The 12,953-nt window shown below is 45.6% G+C and overlaps 1 protein-coding gene across 1 annotated transcript; it reads right to left on the bottom strand.

Annotated features, from left to right (window-relative positions):
- arhgap25 (Rho GTPase activating protein 25) lies at positions 1-12,324 on the bottom strand. Its single transcript, XM_066714245.1, has 11 exons — positions 11,551-12,324; positions 7,855-8,054; positions 7,081-7,168; positions 6,188-6,301; positions 5,643-5,850; positions 4,555-4,687; positions 4,181-4,254; positions 2,652-2,773; positions 2,203-2,393; positions 1,365-1,975; positions 1-1,214 (listed from the first exon to the last, which is right to left on the bottom strand). The coding sequence occupies exons 1-11, from the start codon at positions 11,603-11,605 to the stop codon at positions 1,010-1,012; spliced, it is 2,001 nt and encodes a 666-aa protein (XP_066570342.1). The 5' UTR covers positions 11,606-12,324; the 3' UTR covers positions 1-1,009.
- Between the last annotated feature and the right edge of the window lie 629 nt (positions 12,325-12,953).

Here is a 12,953-nt window from a genome sequence, read left to right as displayed (position 1 = left end):
ACGACTGAAAGGAGCTTTTATTCTTGTTTCACAGCTTTTCCTTTTTACGTGACATACAGTAGTTCTCCATTTTAACGAGCAGGCACGCTGAACAATAAAGTAATACTGCTTCTTCCTGTAACGGATCATATATAAGCAAGAAAGACATCAACAATCAAAATCATGTTGATTGCTCCATCCATTCATACCTCGGGAAAGTAAGCACCACGATACATCCCGAAAAACACAGACACAACAGAAAAATCCAGTAGCATTTTCACCATTCAGCTCATAGCCTGTAGAAATACACGAGGGATTGAAGAGGTATCAGGACTCAGGCCTTTGACATCTAAACAAACTCTGACAACAGCCCTTCTTTTATTATCCCTCAAGACATTTTCCTAAAAAACAAAAAGATTCCATTCAACTCCAGTCCAGCAGTGTATTAGAAATCAAGGCAAAGGATTCTGTGGTCGATTTCTTCCCTTCTGTACCATTGCAGCCCCCTCTTAACACTTGACACCCTTTCTCAAGTGCTAGAGCATAGAGAGGAAAATGATTGGGTCTGGGAGCAGAGTCAGTCCAGTGTACACAAAGGATGCAAACCTCATTCCTCCCGGCCCACAGAGGTTTGGGCTGCAGCCAGCCCAGGGAATCCGCTCATGGCGTTATGTTGCCATTACATCGGTGCTCTAGATGCAGTACTAGTCAGGTTTTGTAATACCAGAGCAATCACATCTCCACTCAGTTGTGTGGCCACAAATCCGGGGTCTGTATTGACTGAATTTGGTTGATATCAAAAAAGGTAAGCATAATAATAAAATAAATGTTATATAGATTCCCCATGTCATTTGCAACCATACCCATGTTAAATGAAACAGATCTGCATGATAAGTAAGCAGCTGGGTAAAGCATCATTAGGACTGTCGAAGTCTTTTCAGTCTGGTTTCGTTGTACCCTTTTTTTGTTTCACCGTGGGGTAATAGTTTGGTTTGTGCTTCCAGTCATTCCGCATAGTAGTCCTGGGTCTTTATTGGGGTCCTGCGCTGGTTTTGCCAGAGAGGAACTGTTGGATTTCGCGGTCCAGGGCCTGGTTGCGTTTCTCGGCCTGCTCCCTGGCCCTGTCAGCGTTCCGGTGGAGGATCTCCAGAGCCGCATTGCGCCGCTGCTCTGCCTGCAGAGCCTCCCTCAGCTCGGACACCATGCCCTGCAGCTCGCTGTTTCTCCTCTGCAGGCTGAAATGACCCAAGAGCACACGGTGTCACTCATACTGACTCTACTGACTCTATACCTACACACACTGTGTCACTCGCACTGACTCAACACCCGCACACACATTACTGCTCAAAAATAAAACAAATAAAGCCACAGTTAAATGTACAGACCTGGTTATTAGATCTTCAGAGACTTGCTGTTGTTGTTCTTTGTTGTTGTTGTTCTTTGGTGTTTCCATTTGTGGGCTCTGAGCAGTGGCTTCCTGCCCCTTGTCTGTCTCTCTTCGCTTGTCTCCCTTCACGGTGGAGCACATCACCTCTCTGGGCTGCAGCAGCGGTTTGCTGCTGGGCTTATCCACCTGGGCTTCGGTCTGTTTAGCAGCTGCATCTGTTCCTGCAGAGCTGGCTTCCTCCACATGTTTCCCGCCGTTCTCCTCTGACCTCCGGAACAGGGAGACCCGGTGCAGGTCCAGGATCTTGAAGATATCCTCAGACAGGGTCCTTTTGTCTGCATCGTACTCGGGCGGAGAGGTCCCCGCCGCGCCCCACAGGTCCCCCTGAAACAGCCCGGGCCTCTTTCCATTGCCGCCCTTCTCTGACCCCTCTCCACTAAAGGGACACCTGCGGGAGGGCAGGGTCTGAGTGCGCTTGCGGGGGCTGCCTGTCCAGGGATCTGAGGCCACCAGGGAGGACGAGAAGTGCTGGGCCTCCTCTGAATCCTCCCCATCACCTTCGCTGACCCCTGTGGTCACATCATCGCTGGACTCAGACAGGCTGTCGTTCTTCAGAGGGAGAAGAAATTGAGGCTGTTAACTAAAGGACACAAAGGGACCCCCCCAATTTGTACACCATAAACAAATGGCAGGAGGGAAGCATTAGATTCTTATAGACTTCCAGGACAATATGTGAAAAAATATATAAAATCTCTTCAACATTATTATCATGAGACAAGAATAAAAACATTAAAATGGGAAACCAGTATGTGGAGCAGAGTGCTGTGAGTGCTCACCGTGTCGTCCTTGGAGCTGTACACAGAGGGGCCCTCTGCCACATCCCAGCCCACCGAGCTGCGAGGGATGTTGGACTTCTTGCTGTCACTCTTCTGGGGGGGGGGAGAAGGGGCCATGTCTTTGGACTTGGGGAAGAGCTCTTTATGGAGGCTTATAAGCACGGTCATTAGCTTCTGAATCTGGGGCGTACCTGTAAGTCACGGGAAGGGGGCACACACACTGATGACACCATGAAAGCTGCAGCCTTACGGGCGTGTGTGGGTTGTTTTGTTTCTGTTGCATTCTCTTTACTTTTTACTGTTTACTAACCAATTTTACACCTTGTAAAAGCGTCCAAAGTCACAAACAATCCTTGCAAAATCAAAAAGTTTTTGATGTGGTGTGTGATGGAATCTGCATAGGACACAGAGCGGGGTGGGGAAGGTGTCCCTGTCTCGGTCTCACTCACCTTTCATGATGGCGACGGGGTCCTCGATCCGGGGTTTCAAAAGATTGACCCCTATGACAGTGGCCAGGTTTTCCACGCTCATTTTATTCACTCTGGAGTTCAGCTGGATTTCATACAGAAACCTGCCAAACGGGGCACACAACGTAAACTCTCAGGACACGGAGCCGCAGGACTGTAGACTGACATCTCTAGACGCCTGTGCCAGCAAGCCTGCTCAGAGGCCGCGGCCTGTTGCTTAGTGTGCCGCGTGACATGAGTGGGCATGTGGGATGTGCTAGATGTTTGGGCCACTGACCATCTACAGTATATTGTGGTATTATACACTGATCAACCGTAACATTATGACCACTGACAGGTGAAGTGAATAACACTGATAATCTCATTATCATGGCACCTGTCAGTGGGTGGGATATATTAGGCAGCAAGTGAACATTTTGTAATCAAAGTTGATGTGTTAGAAGCAGGAAAAATGGGCAAGCGTAAGGATCTGAGCGACTTTGACAAGGGCCAAATTGTGATGCTAGATGACTGGGTCAGAGCATCTCCAAAACTGCAGCTCTTGTGGGGTGTTTCTGGTCTGCAGTGGTCAGTACCTATCAAAAGTGGTCCAAGGCAGGAAAAGCGGTGAACCAGCAACAGGGTCATGGGCGGCCAAGGATCATTGATGCACATGGGGAGCGAAGGCTGGCCCGTGTGGTCCGATCCATCAGACGAGCTACTGTAGCTCAAATTGCTGAAAAATGCTGCTTCCGATAGAAAGGTGTCAGAACACCAGTCAGGGTGCCCATGCTGACCCCTGTCCACAGCCGAAAGCGCCTACAATGGGCTTGTGAGCATCAGAACTGGACCATGGAGCAATGGAAGAAGGTGGCCTGGTCTGATGAATCACGAGTTCAAGGTGTTGACTTGGCCTCCAAATTCCCCAGATCTCAATCCAATCGAGCATCTGTGGGATGTGCTGGACAAACAAGTCCGATCCATGGAGGCCCCACCTCGCAACTTACAGGACTTAAAGGATCTGCTGCTAACGTCTTGATGCCAGATACCACAGCACACCTTCAGAGGTCTAGGGGGGTCCATTCCTCGACGGGTCAGGGCTATTTTGGGACCTACACAATATTAGGCTGATGGTCATAATGTTATGGCTGATCGGTGTAACTCTGTAAACAGATCTACTCAGTCTAAGATGCAGCCTTGTAGCCACATCTGTATGTTTCCTGTGTTTGCCAACTGGTGTCCTCTTGTAAAAGAGGAGACATGTAATGGAACTTCTGTGGTCTGATATGTGCACTATGTGTGCTATTCAATGACACTTTGTAAAGTACAGGCCCATGAATAGAGAGTTTCCTTATTAACAGAAGTATGTAGTATGTTGTCCTCCACTGCTTAGTGTCTGTTGTTTGACTTCTGATGGTGGCACAAACAAGAGTCAGTTTCAATTAATGTTTTACAGAAGGCTTGTAGTCTTGTGGCGCTGTAATGTCAATAGGACCACCCATTAGGAAACATCATTGGTAAAACAGAAATACCTGCACAGGTAGCTGAGAAGATTGTAGTTGGGTTTGGGAAGGAGGGAAATCAGCTTCTCCAGCTTCTCTCGACCCTGAAACATTTTTCAGAAACGTTTCATATGATGTCATACACACACGCACTCCTGGTGCAATATTGTGTACTAACAGCATTTTATATGCAAGAATCCAGGACACAAGTTATTGACAACACTGCATTTATAATGAAATAGCCATTTGCTTTTAGTGTTTGTACTGTGTTGTATTTAAGGATAGACCTGGGTTGTGTTGAGGTTCAAAAAGACGTGGTGGAGGTGGAGGTCTGGGATATTTACAGAAAACATCAGTACAAGTGCACGGGTAAGGTGAGGAGTCTGGCACCATGAGGCCCCTACCTGCGCTGGGTTGTTGCTGAGCTGCACGGAGCATTCAAGGAACTCATCGTACTGAGACCAGGGCACCACTGGCTGAGGAAGCTCTCGGAGGTATAGCTTGAGCAAGGAGGCCACCGTGTGGACATCAGTGTCACTGCAGGAAAGAGGATTCTGAGTGGACGGCCAAGTGCAGCAGCCTCTCACTCCTGAAGAGTACCTCTCCTTCAGGCCCTACAGGAGCCATCAGTCACTGGCGATAAGGTTGACTCAATCTTTCTCTGGTTCAGCTTAAAAAATTGAGAGCCCAGCTGGACTGAAAACTAAGAGACCCTGTTTCTCTGTAGAGCACTGAATCACCATAGGAGTCTATAGAGAGCATGGAGGCATACACTACAGTCACCAACACCACCAGCACAATTTTTGTTGCCTAAAGCATTTCATCTTGTATGAGAAAAAACAAAGACAACCCATAATGAAAATCAGCCTCCTGTGCAACTCAGGCCTTGTATTAGCCTGTGTGTGTGTGTATATAGTGTGTATAGTGTGTGTGAGACAGTGTGCATGAGTGTGTACGTTGCTCTGATGAGTTGCAAGCGGTATGTTTCTCAGTAATTACGGGATGTGGTTGAGAAGAGGGGAGGGTGTGGAGGCCGCCAGTTATTCCGCTGCACCACGATATCTGCCGGCTACCTGGCTGCCTGTGGCTTCCTCAGAGCAGAGCTGAGCAATGAGTCAGCACCGGGAGTCAGCTCTCAGTAGATGTTGTTAATTCAGTCAAGTGTTTGTTTGTGTCTACCTCACTACGATACTCTTGACTTTTTGTTTATCTCTCCTTCCCTGTGCCTTATAGTTCTCATCTATTGTACCTCACGGGCACATTCTCCCTTGTGAAGAGCACTATACAAAATTAAGATTAATCGACTGACTCAGAGGCTATCAGAACTAATTAAATCTTTACAATATTTATATGAGTAACGCCACCATTGATAACAGCACAGAGCCCCTGCAGAAGCACAGCCTTTAAACTGCTGTCTTAACGTCTTTATCGGTTTACAGATGGAGTAGTGTGAGTGTGTTGAAGAGTAGATGCAACTACCAGGAGATAGTACCTGGGGAAGGAGGGCCTCTCTCCGGCGTCGAAGGCGTCTCTGAACTGCTTCACCTGGTTGTCCTGGCCTGGCAGCCGGAAGATGCCCTCCTCGCTCAGCCCATGCTCCCGGATGAACTCAGCACACTTCTCCACCAGAATGGGCACCAGGTGCTGCCCGAACTTCTGCTCGTACTGTACTGTGTCAGCCAGACACTTCCCAAACACAGCTGAGAACAGCACCAGAACAGCCATTAGAGCAGCACAGTGCTGGTTTGCTTTGCAGCGGATATTTCACTGCTCTAAACAGCCTCAAAACCAGATCGCTCAGCAAAAGAGGACCTAAAGAATAGAACTGAACACTAGGGAACTTAAATTGCCCCAAAGAAGAAGCACACGTCCAGTATTCATTACTGTATGAATTCTAAGTGAAGTCTGCAGCAAGGGCGAAAAGTATGTTTACATGTAGAGCATAAATCATTAATGTAGCCACTGCTGCTGCCCACTGCGATCTCCTACCTTAAGTTTCATCAGAGTCATTCAAAACGTTAAAAGCAGATTCTGTACCTCCACTGGAGGGCGCTCCAGTTATCCTGCGAATGGTTTTGACCCACTCCTCCATCTCGTTCTGGGAATTGGCCATCAGGACGTGTGAGTCCCGCTCCCGGTCCCCACATCCACCTGCGACACAAAGCCTGGGTCAGCTGATCCCCCGACACACTCCTTATTTAGCCAGCATGATTTTCACTTTAGCTACAGCCTCATGCAGATTCATGGTAAAGAGGCATTTCAGTGGGTGGGGTCTGAGGGACCCGTCCTCGCTGTCCAGTCTTGAGACACTCGGTCAGTCAGGGGGCATCGTCTGAGTCTCTGTCTTGTTGACTACAGTGATTTTACTGAAAATATTTTGTGTTTTAGTTTTTATTCTTCAGTTTTGTACTGTTTGGTTTTCTGTGTTGATCCGGTGGATTTAGATTATCAAGTTAATTTCAACAATTCAATCTTAAAATGCCCTGTATAAGGACATCTACTAAACAATGAAAAATAATAAAAATATTAATAATCATAATTAAAAAAAGAAGTTGACTTAACATTAACTTAAAAAAACAAGTGACCCAATGATTACGTCATGACTGGATTGACACTGCGCTGATGTAACGTGTCACTCCACCAGGATAGGGCTTGTGACCCATGACAAACAGCACACTACCGTTGCCAGTCATTCGCACGGGCACCCGAACCCCTGACACTTATACAGCGCCCACACGCGGCACGGGTCGCCCTTCCACTCCCCCTGAAACAAAGCCAAAGTCATCTGATTCACGGATGTGCTTGACAACTCCCACTGCACCCACACACACGGTAGCCTGCAAACTGCACAGCACAAAGAAAAGCGAGGATGCACCACGATTTGCACCCGGGACTGCTGAACCCCGTAACACACAACCTGCAGGACTCACCTGGGATGATCTCGAATAGGAATTTGCCGGGCTCGTCTGCGTTTGAAGTGAGCTCGTTCACCTGACTAGTCTGCAGCATGATAGAGCCCTGGGGGAGAGAGAGAGAGAGATAGAGTGAGCACAATTGACACTCGCTCCTGCTACATCAGTGCACACCCCCGCCATTACTATGCCCCCAAAAACATGCATCAGGGAATGCAGTTAAAGCCGGGGCTCAAGTTATAATTTATATATGAGCTTCGTTCCCATCAACAGTGTTTCACTAATCAAGTGCCCAGCTGTGAGGAAGTTTCAGCTGCTGGAGTTTTGCCTCCCTGGGTGGTGGTGATACACACAAAGTTAATTTCTCGTACCCCAATTGTGGCCTAAGCACCCTCACTCATGCGTTCAATTCAGTTTCCAGTGCATTCTTTGTTTTATCAGCTTAAAGGAATGAGCACACAGGATTTCCTCTCTAGAGATAAAGACTACAGCCAGTTTAAGCCCAGAGCAAAGCAGCAAAGAAACCTGTGTGAGCTCAGCAGCAATACTGAAACCAGTACTTCGCAGACAGTGTATGAGTTACCATCTGATAACTGCAGTTTGCTCTCGTACTGTCGTCAGTGCCTTGTGAATTTCTCATTTATCTCGAGCAACAAGTTCAAGCACTATATAAAGTCAGCGACCTTTCCTATTCAAGTTAAAGAAGCATGAAATCCATTATTATTTATTATATTTTTTGGAAAACGAGCATGGGAAGAGAAAAGTGGCGTCAGTGTGCTGCCCCTCGCTTACCTGGCACGTGGTGTCCTTCTCATCCTTGTAGTAATACAGACAGTGCCCCTTCAGCACAAAGTACCTCAGCTGCCAATTTTTCACTATGGACCGCTGCTTCTTCAGCCAGCCGGTTTTCAGCGGTCTGTCCGTGGAGCTGGGGGACCCGGGGCTTCCCGAGCCGGAGCTGGACTCCCCGGGCATCACACTCTTGGAGCGAGCTGCCAGGGGGAAGGGCAGATTGAGCCGAGCCAGGGTTGAAAATACAAAAACAAACACAAAACAAATTAAAAAAACAAAACGACAGAGAGTAACACAAACATGGAAGTGACCCTTTTAAGTTTAGGTCTGTTGATTCACTGTCTTTTACCCATGCCTGCTAAGACTAGTCTTTAAATGTGTCTAAAAAAAAAATTATTCCTTATTTGTTTCCTGCTATATTGTATTTTTGTCGCCGTGCATTTGTAAATTGTGAGCCTATTTTTTCAGCAGCCTGCTGCGCTGGTGTGGTCTGGTGTGTCAGTGCGTCACAGCTGGAGGGAAGTAGCCCTCCACTGTTTGACCTGATCAGTTTCCTGTTGAGCAAACTGGTTCAGAAGGGTAGTGATTGTTCCGTACAAGGAAAGGTCTTATGCTAAGATTACTATAGGCTGTCTCAGACATAGAGGTGGAAGGAAAACAAAACAATCAAAGTCAGTACAGGTACTTAAAAAAACACACACAATAATCTAGAACAAATACGTCTGCCTGGAAAAGATGCAGATCTTGTGCTGGGAGAAGGAGGAGGAGGAGGAGACTGCATTCTCAAGCACTTTTATCATTGTGGGATAGAAATGTATGTGCATCTTCTATCACAAAACTCAGAATGGTTGATAAAGGGTCAGGTAGCACGCTCACTGGCACTCTGTAGCTATCAGAAGTTAAGATAAGTGTGTTCAGTGCACTCAAATGTGTGGCCACACTGCAATGAGACCTAGAAAGGATGAAACCTGCACAGCCAGGCTGTAGTGACGGTGCCACCACTGTGTACATTGCACAAGCACAAGGGTTTCCGTGGAAAAAACAACAACAAAACCCCCCCACAGTCACGATTAAATCTGTGTTTTAGCGTTTCATAAACCCCAGAGTTCCTCAGAACTGTTCACGTAGTTTCATATAAAACAACGCATATGAATACACATGTGGTTGGAAAATGCATGTTCAGGACAGTGGGCTAATAGCTCAAGCTGGTGGGCTTGACTGCCCACTTGAGAAGACACAGAGAGGCAAACCCCAGGGGTGTGAAGACGATGACCTGCAGCCCAAGAACAAAGTCGGTCCCTGCATTGCCGTCTACAGTTAAATGTCTACCACACATGTCTACCATACTTTATGTGAAAGAAAGAAAATAAAATGTGGGAGATTTTAATTATTTTATTTCCTTTTTTATTACTACTCAGTGTAACCATCAAAAGTACCAAACGGGGGGAAGTCATTATATTTGACAATGAGACTAGCAGGGATGGGGTGACGTGTAGCCATGGTTTATTTTTTGTGTGCAGTGAAAAAGGTTACACTGTGGGAGAACAAGGGAAACAGGAGAGCAGAGGAGGTGGGTGTAGAGAACAAGAGCATGGACAACTGGAAAACTATTGACTGCGTGTTGTTAACATTGTTCTCATAAGAGGTAACCACCCTCACCCCCCCGCCCCCCTCCGAACAAACAGGAAGTTACACCAGCTTACAGGAAGACGTGTTTTAAGCCCTCCACCTAAATACAGCTGCATTGTCTCTTTAAAGCATGGTTGTCCTTTGCCCAAAAAAAAAAACATAAACAAAACCAACAACGCTGAAAGCATTGAAAATTACTACATTTAAAACCATTACATCATAAGGGGTTATGGTCAAATCCTGTATAGTAGAAAATAAAAATAAACTGCCTTATCAGTCTGAAATTACATGTGATGTCATACTAGGTAATGCATTTGCAGCATCTGCGTTAAATTTGAACTTGCATGTGGATGGGCAGGGCTGGTAGTGCTTCACTTTGTGGCAGCATAGTCATGTTACTTAGACACCCATCTCTTTCATATAAACAAATATGCCCAGAGTGTTTAACGGGGTTGGCAAGTTGTCAGATCACTGGAAGACAGTTGTATCAATTGACATCTTTAATCTAATCTTAAAACGCATTTGTTTCATGTCTTTTTCTAGACCTTGTTTTACATGTATTGCTTTAGGGTATCATGTGTCTGTATACTATGTATGCATGGATATATATACATATATATGTGAATGTGTGTATGTATCTGTGAAACTGTGCTTCTGTAATAATACGTACATTTGTTTATTTTCTTTTTTAGTTCTATAGTGCTTTGTGATTTTTTTTTTGATGAAAAGCACTATATACATTTTTTACACATTATATATATACATTATTAGAGTAGTAACAAAAAAATCTCACAGCCCGGAAGAAACCTGTATATTCTGGAGCCCACTGTAAGACTGGCAACATTTCAAGAAATTCATACTTTGCGATGTGGCGTCTTGGCCTACGCAAGGCCGACATGCACTTCCACAAATAAAATTGAACCCTTTGGCGGTTGGTAATTCTCTGTCGGGCAGGGTTGCTGTAGTTACCCATCTCGTTAATCGTCTGCAAGGTCCTTGCTCTATTGTTTGTTTTTAGTTTAAGGAATTTGGCCGGTCGAAATGTAGACCCTGTACAGCAGCAGTTAATGTAAAGGTACCGCACAGTTTATACAATGCAGGCTGTGAAATATAGGGCTGTGGTGTCTTCCTGTCTCTGAGGCTCTCCCTATCTGGACAGACACATCCTGTCTAGTTTCTGCAGATGCAGCCACACTCACTGGAGATAATTTTACATTTAAAAAATAAATCTCAATACAGTCACCCACCATGAAGGCCCCAATACTTCTGTGTCTGTGTCTGTGTCCTCTCCCCTGCCTTCCAAACCCTATGGAAATTGGACAATCTAAGGCGTGTTTATTAAAAACCATCTTCAGCCTTGCACTTCTCTACCCTTACAGAATGCTAGCAACAGGGGGTGCAGATGTTAGTGTTTGAAATTAGGACTCAAATTCAGCTTTTTGGAGTTGGTTGAAAGTAAGGGTGGAATAAAAAAAGTGTCTCTTCCTGTAGCTTTTTGCATCTGTGCCAAAATCTAGCTTAAATTATAGCTTGAAGTCTGGCAAGTAAAAAAAACACTCCCTTTTACAACGTGATACAAGATGTTATGGTGTGTGGCTGCAATTTTATTTAACAGCAGCAGACTTCAGAGCAGGCTTTAGTGGAATGTAACACAAGTGAAATTAGTTTCGAAACGGGGGCCCAGAGCTCCCAGCACTGAACACTTTGGGTCGTGCAGGAGAGCGGCTTCCTGTGAACCGATGAGAAATAAACGCTGAAAGGGGAAATGTGAAGTCAGGTGGCACGCTCCACAATGTAGTTTTTTTCTTAGCTATTGCAATAGGCCCAACTGACTCTGCCAAGTACCCCCCCCTCGGGCCAGCCCTTCACTACTGGTCCCCGGCAGCATGGACCGGCCAAGCTGTTCAAATATTGCAGAGCATCAGACATGCCATGGAGATGCAATAGCTTGACACTGCATCAGCAAAGGGGAAGTGATCGGCCACCCTGGCCCCTGCATATCCCTGTGCTGACTCCCCGTCTCCATGACCAAGCACAAAAGCAGTAACAAACCAAAGGGGCTCTTACCAATCTTTTCCGTTCGGAGGTTGAAGTCCCAGGTCCGGGGCAGTCTGAGTGACATTTCTCCTCGAGGTGGCAGTTTCACTACCCCAGTTTCACAGGAGGAGGAAAAATAAAACACCTCGTCCGTCTGCCTTGTTTGGATGCTCTTTCAGTTCTCTTAACTTCCTCCTTCCTGTGTGCCGATCTTTTTCTTCTTCTGTTTTTGCTTTTTATTCTTCTCGACACTCACAGAAGCATTCCTCACAAGCTCGGCTGCTGTAACTTCTCCCCCGTCACCCTCGCCCTTGCCTTCTGCTGTAAAACAAGCCCAGAGCAGCCAAAGTGTTTCACAGACCAAATCATATATTTGGTGGTCTTTCTGATTCCCACCTTTTTTCCCCCTTTTACTGAAATAAATTTTGCCACTTTGAAAGTCACTCAGCAAGCAAAATTATCAGGGCATCTCAGCTTGCTTTCTTGCTCTCTCTCTCTCTCTCGCATATGAGGAAGTGGGTAGCGAGTCTCACTATCTAGCTGTCGAGGGGAAAGCTTGGTGGTTAGAAGACATGCATCCTTAGGCAGAAGGCACATGAAGAAAGTGTGGTTATTAAGGTGCTAGTTACTGTATGCTGCTGCCACCGGAGGAAGACTAGTGTACAGGATTAATTCATGTAGCAGGGTATGTTGACACTAAAATGGCTTAGCACTCTTCTTGTTTTGTATTTATTCTAGTTTAATTTACGATGCAAATTGTATTTGTATTTGTATATAATTTTAATTCAAACATCACACTCTCCTCAAATCATGCTAAAAAGCGAAAGCTGAATCAAAATGTGCTATGTAATATATATTTAGTGATCTTGTAGGGGTCAAATGTACCAGATTTCTTCACTGTAAAAGCACTGCATTATTTTACCTACTTGACTTGTTCCTTTTATTGCAACACTTCAGAAATATAATTGCAGTAACATTATATTTTCACCACAGAGGACATCGTGTTAAAAACAAGATGACGTTTAATCCAGTGAACAAGTAGGTCGGTGAACCATGAAGGTCAATAAATGCCTTCAAAACCAAATAGTTTCACTGTAAATTGTTTTTTTCCAGAATGTACATGGCGGATAAAAGGTAGCTGGCCCACGACAACTGTAGTGCCAAAACCACGCAACAGTGTATTCACCCATGTGGTGTGTTATTCACCTTTGAGTTAGTTGAATAGAACAGCCCCATGTAGTTTTATGTGATGTAGGTATGTTCCCTGTTATCCCTGTCTCTTTGCTGCTCCTGCAGTTGGCTTTGTAAGATCCCCTTTAGGAATTTTAAAGACTCCCATACTTTCCATATTTGTTTTATATTTTCTCCCCTTCCTTCTTCTGTCTGTAAAAGTTGTGTTTCAGTCCTTATCCTTCATTGGCATGTGGTCTTTC

The sequence above is a fragment of the Amia ocellicauda genome, chromosome 9 (genome assembly GCF_036373705.1).
Source record: "Amia ocellicauda isolate fAmiCal2 chromosome 9, fAmiCal2.hap1, whole genome shotgun sequence".
Classification (NCBI taxonomy): Eukaryota; Metazoa; Chordata; class Actinopteri; order Amiiformes; family Amiidae; genus Amia; species Amia ocellicauda.
This window is presented reverse-complemented; position numbering and strand designations above follow the sequence as displayed.

Bases quoted from the DNA above. Each gene is read 5' to 3' on its own strand.
- arhgap25 (XM_066714245.1), bottom strand. From the start codon at position 11,605: ATGTCACTCAGACTGCCCCGGACCTGGGACTTCAACCTCCGAACGGAA. The intron at 7,169-7,854 runs GTAAGCGAGGGG...TCTCTCCCCCAG, and splicing joins AGAAGGACACCACGTGCCAG to GGCTCTATCATGCTGCAGAC. The intron at 4,688-5,642 runs GTACTATCTCCT...TCTTTCCTGCAG, and splicing joins GAGAGGCCCTCCTTCCCCAG to TGACACTGATGTCCACACGG.